Source organism: Athene cunicularia (assembly GCF_003259725.1).
Source record: "Athene cunicularia isolate RWA chromosome 1 unlocalized genomic scaffold, athCun1 chr1_part1, whole genome shotgun sequence".
Lineage (NCBI taxonomy): Eukaryota > Metazoa > Chordata > Aves > Strigiformes > Strigidae > Athene > Athene cunicularia.
In genome coordinates, this window is record NW_020799091.1 from 99,734,713 (window position 1) to 99,750,218 (window position 15,506).

The 15,506-nt window shown below is 42.2% G+C and overlaps 1 protein-coding gene across 11 annotated transcripts in view; it reads left to right on the plus strand.

Moving 5' to 3' along the window:
- The window catches only part of TIAM1 (T cell lymphoma invasion and metastasis 1), a 179,429-nt gene that overhangs the window by 157,008 nt on the left and 6,915 nt on the right, over nucleotides 1-15,506 (plus strand). For 8 of the 11 annotated variants that reach the window (XM_026844392.1, XM_026844411.1, XM_026844384.1 and 5 more), the window contains 8 exons: nucleotides 6,237-6,416; nucleotides 6,856-6,924; nucleotides 7,232-7,357; nucleotides 9,000-9,108; nucleotides 11,206-11,385; nucleotides 11,513-11,631; nucleotides 13,393-13,501; nucleotides 15,036-15,094. In XM_026844392.1, the coding sequence (XP_026700193.1) occupies nucleotides 6,237-6,416; nucleotides 6,856-6,924; nucleotides 7,232-7,357; nucleotides 9,000-9,108; nucleotides 11,206-11,385; nucleotides 11,513-11,631; nucleotides 13,393-13,501; nucleotides 15,036-15,094 (951 nt within the window). Of the gene's footprint in view, nucleotides 1-2,038; nucleotides 2,782-6,236; nucleotides 6,417-6,855; nucleotides 6,925-7,231; nucleotides 7,358-8,999; nucleotides 9,109-11,205; nucleotides 11,386-11,512; nucleotides 11,632-13,392; nucleotides 13,502-15,035; nucleotides 15,095-15,506 lie in introns of those variants that run through there. The other 3 variants (XM_026844452.1, XM_026844462.1, XM_026844469.1) reach the window with 2 other exon arrangements.

Consider the following 15,506-nt stretch of genomic DNA (forward strand, 5'->3'; position numbering starts at 1 on the left):
TCATAATCCCATTGCTTTTCTGTGTGCTTCAGAAAGCTGATCTGTGTGGGGACTAAGGAATCTGCAACACGTTTTTTCACAGAAAGTCACCACCTGGCTGGTATGGTGAGGAAAAAAGCAAAGGTGTTTTCCTGAGCATGCACTGCCACACCTTTCCATGCTCCTAGGATTATGGCGAAGAAGATTAAGCCGATGTCCTCAGCACTGTTTTACACGGGTTATTTTTGTACGTGGGAATTGAAACACTCTGCCCTCGTACCACGGGGCATGTTTCCCTATATTGCCGTTACTGCCACAGCTTCCAGTCATCCTCCGGTGCTGGAGTTCAGGGCAGACTTTCTTTATTTTCTGCACTTCTTGGCAGTAGCAGGGCAGGAGCACTCTTAGCCATTCACCACTGGGCAGCAGAGGAAATCCATTTTAACTACGCTGGAGCCTCCCAGCTAAATGCAGAGTTCCCCTTCTTTCAGTGCAGATGCAGGATTAGCAGCTGAAGATCCGAAAATAGCATTTGGGTTGTCTTTTGCCTTGTGATAGCACGATCCTGAGGCAGGGCTTAGTCCTGCAAACACCACAGCTCTGTGCTGTGGTGCTGGTGGTCTGCTGATGCCCAGAGAGCGCTGCAGAGGAGAGCTCTGAGCTCCTCCAAAGAAACTTCCTAGCTCTCCAGCCAGCAAAGCGATCCTAGGAGAGAGTTAATAATTCATGGGAAAAGGAGAGGAACGCAGTGCCGCAGCTCTCCTTCATCCGCTCTTGTAGCACAGGTTGGGTAGGCTTTTAATGAAGGTAAGCTGTGTGAAATCCTGCCAAAAGCTGGGCTCGGGTCCCTTCTGACATACCTGTAACTTTTCCATGTAGGTGATGGGTGGATGTATAACACAGGACATACTTGAATGAGTCTTCCCTTTCCTTTTCCTCTCTCCCAGCTGTCTCTTTCCCTTCCCCCAGCATGTGTGCACGTGGGTGTGTGTTTCCTTAGTAGTGGTGCATTTGTTTCTTAATCTGCAAAAGCCTCCAAGCTGTTGGTGAAGGATTTGGAGGGTACACCATTAGCTCTGAGGATTCCTTCCTTTTCTGAAAATCCTATCTTCTGTATGTCTTGAAGACCTGGTAATGTAGAATTTACTTCTCCATCACTATTGTCAAAGGAATCATTATAATAATAAGCAAAAATGAGATGTCTGTGGAACTATTCTGATAAAATACTAGAAACATGTTTCCAAGGTGGGTCGAGACGTCGGCAGTGCAGTGGTGTGGGATAGCTCTTGTTCTCTGGACTCGCTCCTTATCTAATTTCATGATGCGTTCCCTGTGCCACCCAGTCCTCTTAGGTATAGTCTCTTGAAATCTATGTTAACAGTAGCAAGCAGGTATGCTGTCTGGGTGCAACTCTTTTCCTTTAAGCCATGCCACTAGCAGTGGCCTGTGTTGTGCTCCCAGTTGTTTCTGCTCTGGGGTGGGCTCCTGCCTTTCCTTTTCTCTCTGTTTACTGTGGGAGCCAAGAGGAGGAGAGGGCTGGGAGGGAGAAGAGTAGGGGAAAGGAAATCCTGTTCTCTGCCACCTCTTCAGGCTTGTTTTCATCTAGCATGTGAGTTCAAGTTTCAGGCTGATTATGAATCTAGATGATGTCCCTCTGTCAGTCTCTAACAGAATATCAGAAACATTTCATACCAGAGTAATTTCTTAAATGGTTACGTGCCTCTGTGGTGACCTGACTTTTGACCTTTTAAATATTGTAGAATAAATCGACATTCAAAAGAGGTACCCTGAAAATTAGTATATGCTTGTGTTCTTAACATTGTAGGTTACCAAAGGCTAAAATGGGTGTTGCGTTGCATCTCAAGATCAGTCTTTGTGCGTATTTTATCCTGTAATGGTTCTTTGAACTTAACTGGGGATGTGTTTTAAAAACTGTCATCGGTTAAAATACTGCAGGACACTCATTTCTCTCCATTTCTAATTAAAGACATCTGCCTTTTGAAATGAAAAGTCATTACCTTGCAGCACTTGTGCTTGGGGGAGCATGCTGTAATGGGCTGTGTGTGTACATGCTTATACCATTTAGAGGTATTTTTTCAGAGAAAATAGGTCGTCTTCTGTCTGCAGCATTATTCAAGACCAGAATTAAGTCTCAAAACCTTCAACGTGTTGCAATAGATGTGAAGGGATTAAAACAGGGATTTGGGGGGTAGGTTTTCCAGTAGCGTAACTGGCTTTTTTAAGTTCTTTTAATTCTATGCCTCTGTCCCTTCAGATGTTTAATATTCTCTGGCAGTGCTGTTCATAGCCAATCGGCTTGTGCTCAGCCACGGGCAAAAGACATTTATATTCCTGGGCTGCTTTCACCTCTGCTTTGCTGCATTTCAGGCTCTCTGCTGAAGTTTTTCTCTTAACAAGTCTGTGAAAAGCAGTGTTGAGTTCTCATCTTTGTCTGGTAGCTGGCTCTTAATTCCAGCTGATGTGGTGAGCGAATGAGGCCGGCGGCAAATGACACATGCGGAAAGGCTTTGCTCAGAGAAATATGCTCACTGCCTGCCCTTATTAAAATGCAGCTGTCTTCTGTGTTACGTGCCTAGTAAGCAGCACAGAGTATCTGTCTGGAGCGGGAAAGCCTTTTGGATCAGCTGAATATATGGAGAACTGGGATTTTCCTCCTAGATGAGGGACAGCTCTGGCAATATTGTCTTTCCAGTGATGTCGGCTCTTTGGAGAGTTAACCATAAACTCAAGGACGAAAGCGCTGGGAGAGCCGGCGACTCTCTGTACCGTATGCTGTATTTGGTGAGCAGATCTACTGTGCAATGCGACTAGTCTAAGTAATTAGCAGTTAAATGAATTTTCATGCTGTTTTAATTTTCAGGTTATAAATTCGAGGCTGAGCTGTAACGTATATACCCTGTCGAGGCTTTGTGTTATTGTGCAGTGTTGTTAGCAGTCCTGGCAATTCATGAAAGGGTGCAATTTGCCTGAGTTTTGTTTGGAAGATCAATGCTGTGTAGAGTTTGCAGTCCGTGGCGGAACAGAGATGCTGCCTGCCATTCAAGGGGGCAATCTGCTTGATGCCCAGGCACCCATATGTCTTTATACGGTCAGCACAACAGGAAATGGCACTCCGCTTTCAAAATTACAGGGCAGGCAGCCAAAACTCCCCACTGTGGACAGCATCAACATGCTTGATGAGTTTAAGGACTTGCTCCTCCTGCATGGGAAGGATTTGAGCCTAGCTCCACTGCTGAGCCCCCTGCAGAGGAGGGGTAAACTTTGCTTTACAGCCCAATTGTGACAGCCCTCCATCTCATTTTAAGGTTGCTTGGTGGGATTGCTCGCAGAATTGTGCCTGAAGTGTGATGCTGTCATTGTCCTGGAGAAATCCTGGTTCAGTGCTCTCATTGTCACAGCTGGCAAACAGAGCTGGTACTGGGGGGGGGTAAAAGGATCTGTTTTTGTTCTAGACCTTCCTTACTCTATCTACTTTCACTAGGAAAATGAGGACAGAGTGGCTTTTGTTAATACTGTTTTTTGCTGAAAATAGCTGTGTTCTGAACCTCCCTGGGTGTAATATGCACCTGCTTTCTGTCTAGAAATGTATGGTTTTTAAGTAAATATAAAGTAGACAGGATTATGTTCAGGAATGAAATGTCAGTTTGTTCAATGAACAAACAACAGAATAGGTTTGTGAACATTATTGTGCTTGAGATTTTTTGTCTGTCCAAAGAGTGTTGGGTAAGTGATACTCGGGAAATGCGTAAAAAAAATGTGAGGCGTGGCAGTGGCAAGGCAAAGCTCAGTTGTTGTTGGCTGGAACTGGGCATGGCTGAAGTGAGTGAGTGGTTTATTAAGTGTGCACAAGTGGAGATAAGGCTTTTAAGTCTTCTACACTTCCTTTTTGGCATATGGATGTAACTATTCCTTCTGGGGCAGACAGTGTGCCTGTATGACAGTTACCCAGTTTTCAGCTACTTGTTAGTGTTTAGCTGGTGTTTCATGGTATAAGTGGATTTTCACTCTCTCTTTTTGGGTTAACCCATCTTTTCCTGGAACTTACTGCAAGTGCATGCACAGGGTGGTGAGCTGTCTGTGCATGTGAGCATCTACTGCTTGAAACATTTGGATTGTTTTTGGAGTTTGATTCCATCCTGTGTTTCATACATGATAACTTTTTCTTCATACATTTGGCTCTTCAAACAAAATGCCACTGGATATTGTCTTCCTCAAATATTCTTTCACAAAATAGTCTTAACAAGGCTAAATATTTCTGACCAAAACCCTGTATATCCTGAGTCTCAACAGGCTCAGATTAATTAGGTTCTTTGTCTCTTTCCAGCAGAGCAGTAACTTGGGCAGGGTTTTTTGCGTGCGCTGAAGCCAGGTTTTCACCTGCTGCACTTTGTGGATTTGGGGCTGTTCTGATCAACATCTCACCTGTTGAAATCTAATGCGAACTTAAGCTAGAATTTTGGATATGCTTTATACTTAAGAGTATGGCGAGTAGAGGCGGAACCTTGCTGAGAAATGAGAGGAATTACTTGGACTAATATATCTTAACTCTCAGTGACACATGCCACTACCAGAAGCTGAGTTAGTTGGAAATGGACTGGTTCAACTAAATGCTTCCTTCTGCCCTCAACTTAGAACATTTATCTTTTCTTTCTCATCTAAGTTAAGCCTCGGATGGCAAAGATGAATATTTTTAATGTAATAAACTGTGTTCAAGAGGCATTTTTGTATAGACAGTCAGTTACAATTAGTTTGTTCTTTACACTTGTGTCCTGAAGAAAATTATCCTTTGTATAATAGGCATCTTTACTAAAATGCCTTGCAGTGGTACACTCAGGTGAGCATTTACAGCTGTAAGATACCTTTAAGGAAAGCAACTGTATTATGGCAGGAAATCCCTTAGTTGTCACTAGTATGGTTAATGCTCCTTTTGGGCTTCATGGCATTGTAGATACACTGAGAGGGGGAAAATAGCTATGTGTGAGAGCAGACTGCGCAGTTTATAAAATGCGGGGATGTTTCAGCACTGGGTAATCACAAAGGTATGGGGTAGTGCAGGCTCTGGCTGATGTTGTTGCTACCAGCTGGTGGGAGTAAAGTGATCTCCCAGGGGGCAGAGCTCTGTCTCTAAACTTCAAGGTGGTGATGTGCTTTTCTGTCTTTTTTTGTTGTTGGTGGTGTTGGTTTGTGTTTTTTTTTCTCTTCTGTTGGCATATTCTCTGCTTGAACAAGCTAATTTTCAGTCAGTTGTTTTAGTATGAACTGGAGGGCCATAGAGGCAAGCTGGGAAGTCACTATATCTGGATTAAGATACCATGGCAGGATTAGACACAGAAGGTTAGAGAGGTGTGATCAAGTGCAGCATCTCTTTTCCCTCCCATGCGCCCTCCAGGTCTCTGGAAGGGATGGAGACAGGCCACAGCCACTGCTTTGGCAACCCTAGAAGCCTGGGGCTGTCGTCACTGACACCAGAGACTATACGTGCTCCAAACTTTTCAGCGTAACAAAAGATGCAAGAAGATGATCTAACATGAGGAGGTGAAGAAAGGATAACTGTCTTTATATATAGACAGCTGATTAAACATTAAAGAAACCAGCTAGATGTAGCAACTTTGAAAAACCTGACTTACGGGGAAGAAATGCACCCTGCAATGCGTATTTCCAAACACGGAACAGATACAGTCTTTTCCAATGATCTTGTGTTTGAAGCCTTGAGAGGGTTTGGTTCCCCAGATGGCTCTGCTTCCCCAGAAAACAGCTTAGAAGGTTTCTGTCTCTGTGTTGTCTCCTTGGCTGCGTTGATACAGGTATTCACAGGACTCTTGCAAACTAGTTTAGGGAACTGGCAAGAGGGCTGGTGCATGTGTTTTGTTTGCACAGTCATTTTTGGTTCCTATTCTTGGGCCTTTTTGTTTGTTTGTTTTTCAGTCTTAAGGGCTGGATGAGCCTATTTCAATTAAAGTTCATGCTTATCTGAAAACAGGAATGTTTTTGAACATCACTTCAATTGCACTTCAATTAACTTGAATTATGGAAATTTTTCTCCTCCCCCTTTTCCCAGTCACTGAGAGATAGGCTAGACAGATATAGGAAATGATGTGTGCACTTCTGGACTTCGGTGCCTGTTAAAAAGCCCCCAAACTGCAATTGCTTAACTTCAAAGGCTTCTCAGTTCCATCATTCCTATAGCTCTTACTTAAAATATCACTGCTGGTCTTTCCTCTTCCTTCTTTTTAAAGAGTACAGAGCAGGTCGCTGCTTTCTGTCGCAGTCTGCATGAAATGAACCCTTCTGATTCAAGTGCTCATCCTCAGGAATTTACAGGACCCCAGCTGGCCACCATGAGACAACTCACAGATGCAGATAAACTGCGAAAGGTTATCTGTGAACTTCTCGAGACAGAACGCACCTATGTCAAAGTAAGGGGTCTCACTGTGTTGTTTTAGTCTGCTAATGTTTCTCCACTTTCTGGAAAATCTTCTTAGTTTTTTCTCTAATACTTTTGTTTCCTGCATGTATCTCTTAGTTAGCTTACAATAAATACTACTAAAATCTGTCCCTAGAATAGTAATATAAACCTCTGAAATAAGTAGGCTTTCCAAATTCTTATGCTATCACTTTGAAATTGCTTAGCTGATATGCAGATGAGCACTGCTTAATGAGATCTGGTATTGATTTTGTAAGTAAAACTGTGCAAATGTTTCCTTTTACTAACTTAAATTCTGTGAAATGTGACTATTTTGTGTTATGTGTGAAGGGGAAAAATTCACAGACTAGGTAAACAGTGATCTTTGCCACCTCAAAATATTCAGAGGGAGTTCAAGAAAACAACATGGGAATCTTTTTCTGAATTTTTAGGACTTAAATTGTCTGATGGAGAGATACCTGAAGCCTCTACAAAAAGAAACGTTCCTCACACCAGATGAGGTATGTTAACTGTTGCTTATCTTTTTGCTAGATAGCTTACACACCCCTCCCCTTCGCCCATCCCTCAGCTTGACCAAAGCAAGGGCTATGGAGAAATTTTGAATTCCATTTCTTTTAAAATAATGAATTGAGTAGAGCATAAAGGTACTCCTCAATAATGTATAGTCTGTAGTTGTTTTGTTTGTTTTTTTTTTTTTCTGACATCACACTGATTATACAATTAGACTGAGAAATACTGAAGTTCTGAAAAATGTGATTTAGCTACAAATTGATATTTTCAGCATCTTGCTTTTTTTCCTCTTATTAGCTGGATGTTCTCTTTGGGAATCTGACTGAAATGGTAGCATTCCAGGTAGAGTTCTTGAAAACTCTTGAAGATGGAGTAAGGCTGGTTCCAGACCTGGAAAAGCTTGAAAAAGTTGAGCAATTTAAGGTACTCTCATTGTTTATATTCTGAGTAGTTGTTTAATACTCTTCGTTGATTTGTCTTGACTGCTGTCACCATTCATGTAAAAACCTACATCTGCTTACGTTTGAAATTAATTTTTAGCTAATGCTGGAGCTGTTTGAAAAACATCCTGTTACAGTTATAGTTTATGCTACATTTAGCCATATAGAGCACTAGAAATCTGTAATGTCATGTGCTTTTAGATGCTATTTTTGCTGTTCTGCCAGATTTCTTGTCTCAGGCTGTCAGGAAAAGCTGGAAATGGAAAGTTACATACGATCTTTGTTCTGACAAGTCTGATGTTCAGAAGCCCACTAGGTCTACAGATCAGAACTGTAAATTGAATTCCCTATTTGGGCTTTTGATGCGTAGCGGAAGTATATAGCAAATACTTCCAACTACCATCAGATGTGCATCAAAGGTAGAAATGTAAACTAAAGATATATAAACTACATTTTAAAAAAATAGGAAAATATTGAAACAAATTTAGTTTTATTTCTAATGCAGTCATGCACTGGGTATATGGCAAATAGCTAATACAGTGTTTTGTCTTTGGGGAATGTTACTCTTGCTTTGAGCACTCACCTTGGTAGAGGACAGGATGTCTTGATGAATAATAATAATTCCACTGGGATTACTCTTCAGCTATCATAAAGTCCTGGAAGAACTACTGAAAGAATTTGCCTTTTTGTGCATGTGTGGCTTTGCTATCAGGTGCTTGTTTAAAATAAGCATCAGTCATGAACACTACCCTTCCATAACTAGAACACAGCTTTTGTTTTGTAGGAAATGTTCCCTTAGTGGAGAGCACAGACACACTTCTTTTAGTGCAGTGTGATCACTGTGCTCTGAGAGGAGTGTGAAAGAAGCCTCCCTTTGGAGAGAGCTCTTGTCTTCTAAATGCTCCTGCTTCCACCTCTTTCCATAACAAGTGCACCAACTTCACTTTCAGTTCTGTCCTATGGGCATAGTCTGAAAGCAGTGTACCAAATGGGACTTCAGGGCTTTGTGGTTTCAGTTCTGCAGTTTGCTTCTCTCTGCTGACTGTAGGCAAGCTGCCTATGTGTTGTCTCACCCCCCCACACCATGTTGTCTTGTTCCAAAGTGGGTAGTGGAGCAAATGCTTGACTGTGGTATAGACATCTTAGGGAAATATTGCGCTTGGCCGTTAATACAAACTCATTTTCAAGTGAGTGAAGACTTTGGTGTGTTTGTGCAGAGGGATAATATCCTTGCTTTCAGCTCCTTGGTGTCTTGATCCATTGCTAAGTCAGATACATCCAGTCCTCTGTGTGGCCCCTGTTGTTACTTAGATCAATAAGGTTTTAAGCTCAGGCATTTAAATATAATTCTGGAGCTGTGAACTTAGTTCCCTCTATAGTCAGTGGTGTCTCCAGATCATCCTAACTGGAACTTGACTAATGATCTTAATCACATAGCCTGAATCCAGACACCAAAGCTAGGCCTGTTCCTTGCTAGATGATGTGAGGACACTCTAAAAATGCAGTATCCTGTCAACCAAAAGCTAGATGGAAACTTTGGGTGACCTGACAGAAGAGAAAAACTGGCTTTCATGTGTTTTTTTTCCTAATGCTGTTTTTTTTCCTTTTTTTTTTTTAATTTCTAGAAAGTGTTGTTTTCCTTGGGTGGATCCTTTCTTTACTATGCCGACCGGTTCAAGCTGTACAGTGCCTTCTGTGCCAGCCACACAAAAGTCCCCAAAGTACTGGTGAAAGGTAAGAGGCATGTGCTGGATGAACAGACCTGAGCATGCGGAGAGAGAGGTGTTGTGGTGACATGTGGGTTTGGGATGGCACAGGTGGTCCTTGTAGATGATGAGAGGTGGCCACTAAACCCCAAATCATGCAGGGCAAGTTGTGGCAGAGGAACAAGAACACAGACATGCCTGGTTGCTCTCCAGGAGCCTTTACAGTAGGGAAGTAAGACCATCTGGCCTGAGTGGCTTGCAGAGAGCTCTGTGCCATGGGTGTTCTTGGACCACCATTGATGTAATGATACTTTAGTGCTCATTACAAGAGGTCATTCACCTCACATGTAGTTTTTCCCCCCACGCTTAATTTATTCTCCCCTGACATGTTCAGCTTCTTTTCAGTCATGTAGGGAGTGGAAAGATTTCATAAATGGGCAATGTGACGTGCGCTAATGGATCACTGTGTACTTTGGAACCGGGAGTGGTGACCCTTGTAATGACCTCTGGATCCTCCTAGAGTTTGTGCTGTGAATCCTCACTAGTGGCAATTCCACTGAAGCTCCAGCCAATGTGGTTGAACTCATGACAGCCATTAGAAGAGAATCAGCCTGGGAGAATGTTTTCTGGAAGCTGTCTAAATATTTTAACTTCACCATGCTGTCTCCTCTATTCTTCCTCTCACCTTCATTCCAATTTGCCCGAAAAGCTTCCATGTATGAATTCCTAGTAGAAGTTGGCTTGCTGAAATGGAGATAAATGAACTGTGGTCTGGCTTCTAAATGCTCATGGGTTTCCTTCCCTTGGAGTGATGTTTTTTCCCTTGCGAATGTGTTAATCTCTTAGAGTTAGTAGTACTTCATGCAATTAATGTTTGGCCAAGACATTAAATAAACAAATGCTTCCAGTTTAGGAGCAATGCCATTAAGGGAGGAGCTCTTACTTTTCAAAGAGCATCTGGATGCCTGACAATCAAAAGTTTTGGGGTTTTCTTCCTGTGCATGTTTTTTTTTCATTTCTACTTGTAAACTCTTATTTACTGTGCTGCAAAGAATACTTGGCAGTTCCGTGGAACACAAGAATAAATTATTTGTTTCTAGTCACATCCATGCTTGCTTTCAGCATTATTCTGTTAGTCCTTAATGTTAAAACTGTAGACTAGGTAGATCTGGTTGTTTTGGTTTGCTTTTTCATTGCTGACTGTATTTATAAATGAGAAATGGTTGTGCTTGAATTAGCACACAAACAGAACTTAAAGTTTTATTGCAGTGTTAAATCTCTTCAAAAGCCTGGGAGTGTATTTCAAGTGTAATTTGGTGTCCTCAGCTGAGGTGCAGGTGGCTTTTGGATTTGAAACCGAAGTTGCTTTGTTGAAGTCAGGTGACTGCTTGCAAAAAATCCACACAACCTCGGCAGAGGATATGGCTCTAATAAAAGCAATTGTGTAGCGTTGTTACTGCACTGAATAACTTGTATGTCTAAAAATGCCACCTTCTCTGTGTTTCCCTCCCTGTAAAAATGTATGTTCCAGTAGAAGGAGCAACAGAGAAAACGGTATTTTTATAAATTCAGTAGCAGTCAGATGGAAAAGATGGTAGTAATCAGGTGTCCAGTCTGCCTATGCTTCCTGAATATGGTGCACAATCATAATTTACTGTGCCCTGCCTCCTTACTAGCTCTTGATTTTTGTTGTTGGTGTTTAGTATTGCATTTTAAGGTCTAATGAGGTAACAATAACCAGACTTGCCAACATTATAAAGGTGTATGAGACTAGACTTACAGATACCCAATTTGAGCCTTTTCTTAAAGGAAGCAGATAATGAAAACAATTTATGCTGCTCTAAAATAGTTGCAAGGCCAGAAATCGTGTGGGTAGTGAGATTAAAAACTGCATGTATTGGTACAGTAGGTGGGTGCCTGTTGTTAAATCATAAAGAGCATATCTGTAGCAAAGTGTCAGTAACTCAAAACCTGAAGTGCATATATCTAATACTGTAGACCTGATAAATCTGCACTTCTTTGCAAAATGTCTCTGGATAAATTCATTTAAAGCTGGAAAAGTCACTTTATCATGGCAGGTGTTACGATTTTTGATTTATCCAATCACTTCATTTTACTCTTCCAGCCAAGACAGACACTGCTTTCAAGGCATTTCTGGATGCTCAGAATCCCCGACGACAGCACTCCTCCACGCTGGAGTCTTACCTCATCAAACCCATCCAGCGGATACTGAAATACCCTCTCCTGCTAAAGGAACTCTTTGCTCTGACTGATGTAGACAGTGAAGAACATTATCATCTTGATGGTAAGGAGCTACCTTACATTGCTCTTCCCTGTTTAACCTCTGATCGGGAACGCTCTGCCTCCCAGTTCCTCTCAGAGGCTTAAAAATACCTTTTGTCTCTTCCCCTATCTCTTTGTCTTTCTTCTAGTGGCCATAAAAACAATGAACAAAGTTGCCAGCCACATTAATGAAATGCAGAAAATCCATGAAGAATATGGGGCAGTGTTTGACCAGCTCATAGCAGAACAAACAGGGGAGAAAAAAGAGGTAACAGATGATCAAATTTAAGAGAAAAAGGCTGTTATTTTGTAGCATGAATGTTAAATTGTATCAAATATTTACCTTGTCATTTGTACCATGTCATTTAAGTGGGTCCTGGCACAAACAGGTAAATCCCAATACAATTCAAGAATGGCTTTTCCATGTATGGTTCACTGACTGGAACCAATGTAAAGAAGTAGTGGGTTAATTCACCTTCAGTGTTGTGGTTGGGTCAAAATCACATCCCAGCCTGCAGTTCACTATTTTGATGTCCATGTCTTGGCTCTTCTCATAATCTTGCTCCACCAGTCTGAGTGGACTGGCATGCTGAGGCAGGTCTGTACTAAGATCTTTAATCTGTTTAAAGAGCTAAAAATGTGAGGTGTGGTGTGTGAGAAACTGCTGTTTCTCTTTTAGAAAGTGTTAGTGGGCTTGATATGTGAGAGCGCCTTGGGCTTTGGTGTAGATGTCTCATATGGCTCATATGCGAACACTTGAAGATCCAGTGTGGTTCAGTCCTGGCTGACCATCTCAAAAACTCATGGCAGATGTCTTGAAGTTTCAGACTGAGACCTGGACTCATAGGTCTGCAACCCAGCAGTGCAGTGAAGGAGAGTGGTGGGGAGTGAGGGGGCAATGGAGTAAGGTCAGGGAGGCTCAAGGAAGAGGTGGAGACATGCTAAAGGGCTGATGGGAGAAGTGATGTGGGTGAAGGCTGGAGAGAGGCATGACTGTATGAGTAATGGTGATGGGGTTTTGCCAACAGCCAGAATGAACAACAAATGTAAGAGGCATTGAGCTACAAGGCAAAAGAGGTCTGGGATTGAGTAGTGTTGAGGAAGCTTTGGGTGTGAGAGCTGGATAGCAGCAGCGGGGAGGGAGGATCAGATGGTGGGTGGAGAGGGCAGAGACTAGGGTAGCTGCTGGTAAGCAGTGGTGGAGGGAGCATGTCAGGATGTTTGTTGGGAGAGCAATTGTGGTTTGGTGATCTCAGAGAGGAGGCTAAACACCTATCTTAGTGTTGCTTTTGTTATGGGGGAGACTTCAACTTGTGCTGATGGTATCTGTGGCATCCTTTGGCAAAAGTCAGACTTCACTATGAGGAGGGTGGAGGAATGGGATAACATGGCCCCTAGATGGGGATAGCCCTTAATTTGTCACTCTGGAAAACTGTAAATCAAAGTGAAAGTGTAAATCAAAGGTTGCTGCAGTATTAGTAGGCATCTCCCAACAGTTGTTATGAACTCCTTTATTAGCCCATTTCCAGAAATGTGGTTTCCACAGATGAGTCTTTGGGTAAAATCAAGAGCCACAGCAACTGTGGGGAGGAAGTGGTTTGATTGCTGCACATGATGAGGTCTCTAAACTTTACCCCAAACCATGTGTGTGTGATGGGGGCTGTGCTTAAATGTTCAAACAAAATAGAAAGAAACTGGTAGGAAGAAAAATGGACAAAGGAGAAAAAAAGCAAGGAAGATGGCATCTTTTTTTCCCTGACTTCACACCAAATTATGAGAGCCTGGCTCTGAGTTTGACTTCTAATTCATGCTCATCAATTAAGGATTTACATGCATCTATTGCTAACTGTTACAGTCTGTCTGCACATGCTTTAAGTCATCAGATTAAATACTCCGAAAGCTAGCTTGTGGGGCTTTTTTTGTTTGTTTAGGAATGAACTTCAAATAAGTTTTCTTGAATGGAAATTCAAGTAAGCTTTCTTGAACTGATCATACATTGTGTCCTTATGCATGTATTTGTGTTGGCTAGGTTGCAGACCTTTCGATGGGGGACTTGCTCTTGCATAACACAGTGATATGGCTGAATCCACCCACTTCACTAGGGAAATGGAAGAAGGAACCTGAGCTGGCAGCATTTGGTTTGTATCCTAGTAATTTTGTTTCAGATGCCTAAAAGACTGTCAACTGTGTCTTAGCAGATGTTTGTCTGAAGGAAGCTGAGTTCTGCCTTCTGCAAGGTTGGCTGGAACTTAAAACCATCATCTCTTTACTGCAATGGTCTGTTCTGTGTTGATCTAAAACTGGTGAAGAATTTGGAGGTGACTGCTGTAATAGTGCAAGAGTTTCTTAAACCCATATCCAAGGGTATGAACTGAGAGCTATATAGAAAGGTATTTCTCTTTGAAAAGATATAGTTTGGTAGCCTGTCTGATGCCAAGTAGCTCTACTTCACATCCTGTAGAGTGGGTTGGGGGCTTGCAGAGGCTTTGCGTTTTTTCTCTGTGCCTTTTGCCAGAAAGAACTTGTATATCTAAGCTTTAAGAAGTGCTTAAAAGCTAAGCCAGAACTCCCAGTGAGTTGCTTTGGAGTGGTGTGTCTCCTTGGAGTAGTCTATCTTGGGTGGCCAAACTAGAAATTGAAACTGCTGTTGGCATAGATCTCAAGGTCTTTCCACTGCATTGGAGTGTGGTCCCTTGGAAAGGTACATGATCGCTTATATTGGCTAATCGTGTCTCTTTTACTTTCAGAATTATATCAAGTAATGCAAAGTGTGCTAGGTTTTCTTTATTTTTTCCTAAATTTCTTTACACACAGCATCCTTTTTCCTTGTTTCTAGAAAGCGATGGTGATTAGGAAGACAATGATTTTTATTTTTGTTTTATACCAAACAAATAACGAATGAAGACTCTTTCAGCTTTGCTCTGGAAGAGCATATAAAAATTGACTGCTTTCCTGTAAGTTGGGAAAGCACCTGGTCATACCCTGAAGCCAAGGGGCCCTGTGAAAGCTGCTAGGAATGTGTAGCAACTCTTAATTACTCCAAAAAGCTTTAAATTGGTTTCATAAAATGTCCAAAATTAAATGTTCTTGCAATTCAATCCTAAAACAAAGGGTGTGTTTGAGGCCTGAAGAAAGAGATCATAAGGAAAACTGGAGTCTTGAAAGGCAATTTCCAGCTCCATGTGGATGCTCTGTGGCAAAAGAGGAATCGGATTACACCTCTGCCTACCAGTGCTGCTCACTTTTTAATTCAGCATAGACCAGTGTCCCACTTGGGAGGTGTTCACAATCTGTCCAAGTGCAGACTCATCTGCTTGACTGTCTGTGTAGCTGGGTGCTGCTCATTTGTCTGAACTTAGCTACGGGGATTAAAGTTCTCTAAATTTTTGTATAGGACTGTTGCTACTTGAACAGTTGTTCCAGTAACTGGTAACTTACACTCTTTAGTTTTGAGTGACTTTGAAGTAACCTGGTTTTGTGTGCTAAAAGTGGTTCAGCTTTGGGTTTTTGGGAAGAATATGCAAGAGGGCTGGTAGGTTTAGTCCTGCTTTCCCTCCCTGTCTCAAGTGAGAGGTGTCTGAGGAGTTGAAAGGTCTATGTGCTTGGGCGTAGAGGAGACCTGTTCCTAACCTTACTGACTCCATGGCTTTTGTTTCTGACTTTCTCCTCTAGTGTTCAAAACTGCTGTGGTCCTTGTATACAAGGATGGTTCCAAACAGAAGAAGAAACTTGTAAGTTGCATGGGCTGTTTTGGTGATGCTGTGTGCATTTGTGGTGCTGCAATCAAGATTTGCTTTCCATAAAGCTGTGGTGCTAGAGTGTACTTTTGCATACATGATTCTTGTTCTCCACCACACAATGGAGGTTTTGAGTAATGCCGAGTGGCCTGCTGTTCGGCGCAGCACTCTGCAAGCATTCGTTTAGTTTATCCTTTGCTCTCTGCTGGACTAGTTGTTCCTGTGGCCTGCCACATCCCTTCCATGCTGTGGAGTGGAGTTTCATGAAACGAGGTGTTGCCTTGAATGTCTCTCTGGTGTTTGGCTCTTTGATCAGTTAGAGTTATGTGAATCAAATACAAGAGCTGATGCCTGTCAGCTTTCCTAATGAAACACAATGTCCTCACTTCAGTTCTGGCTGTTGCAT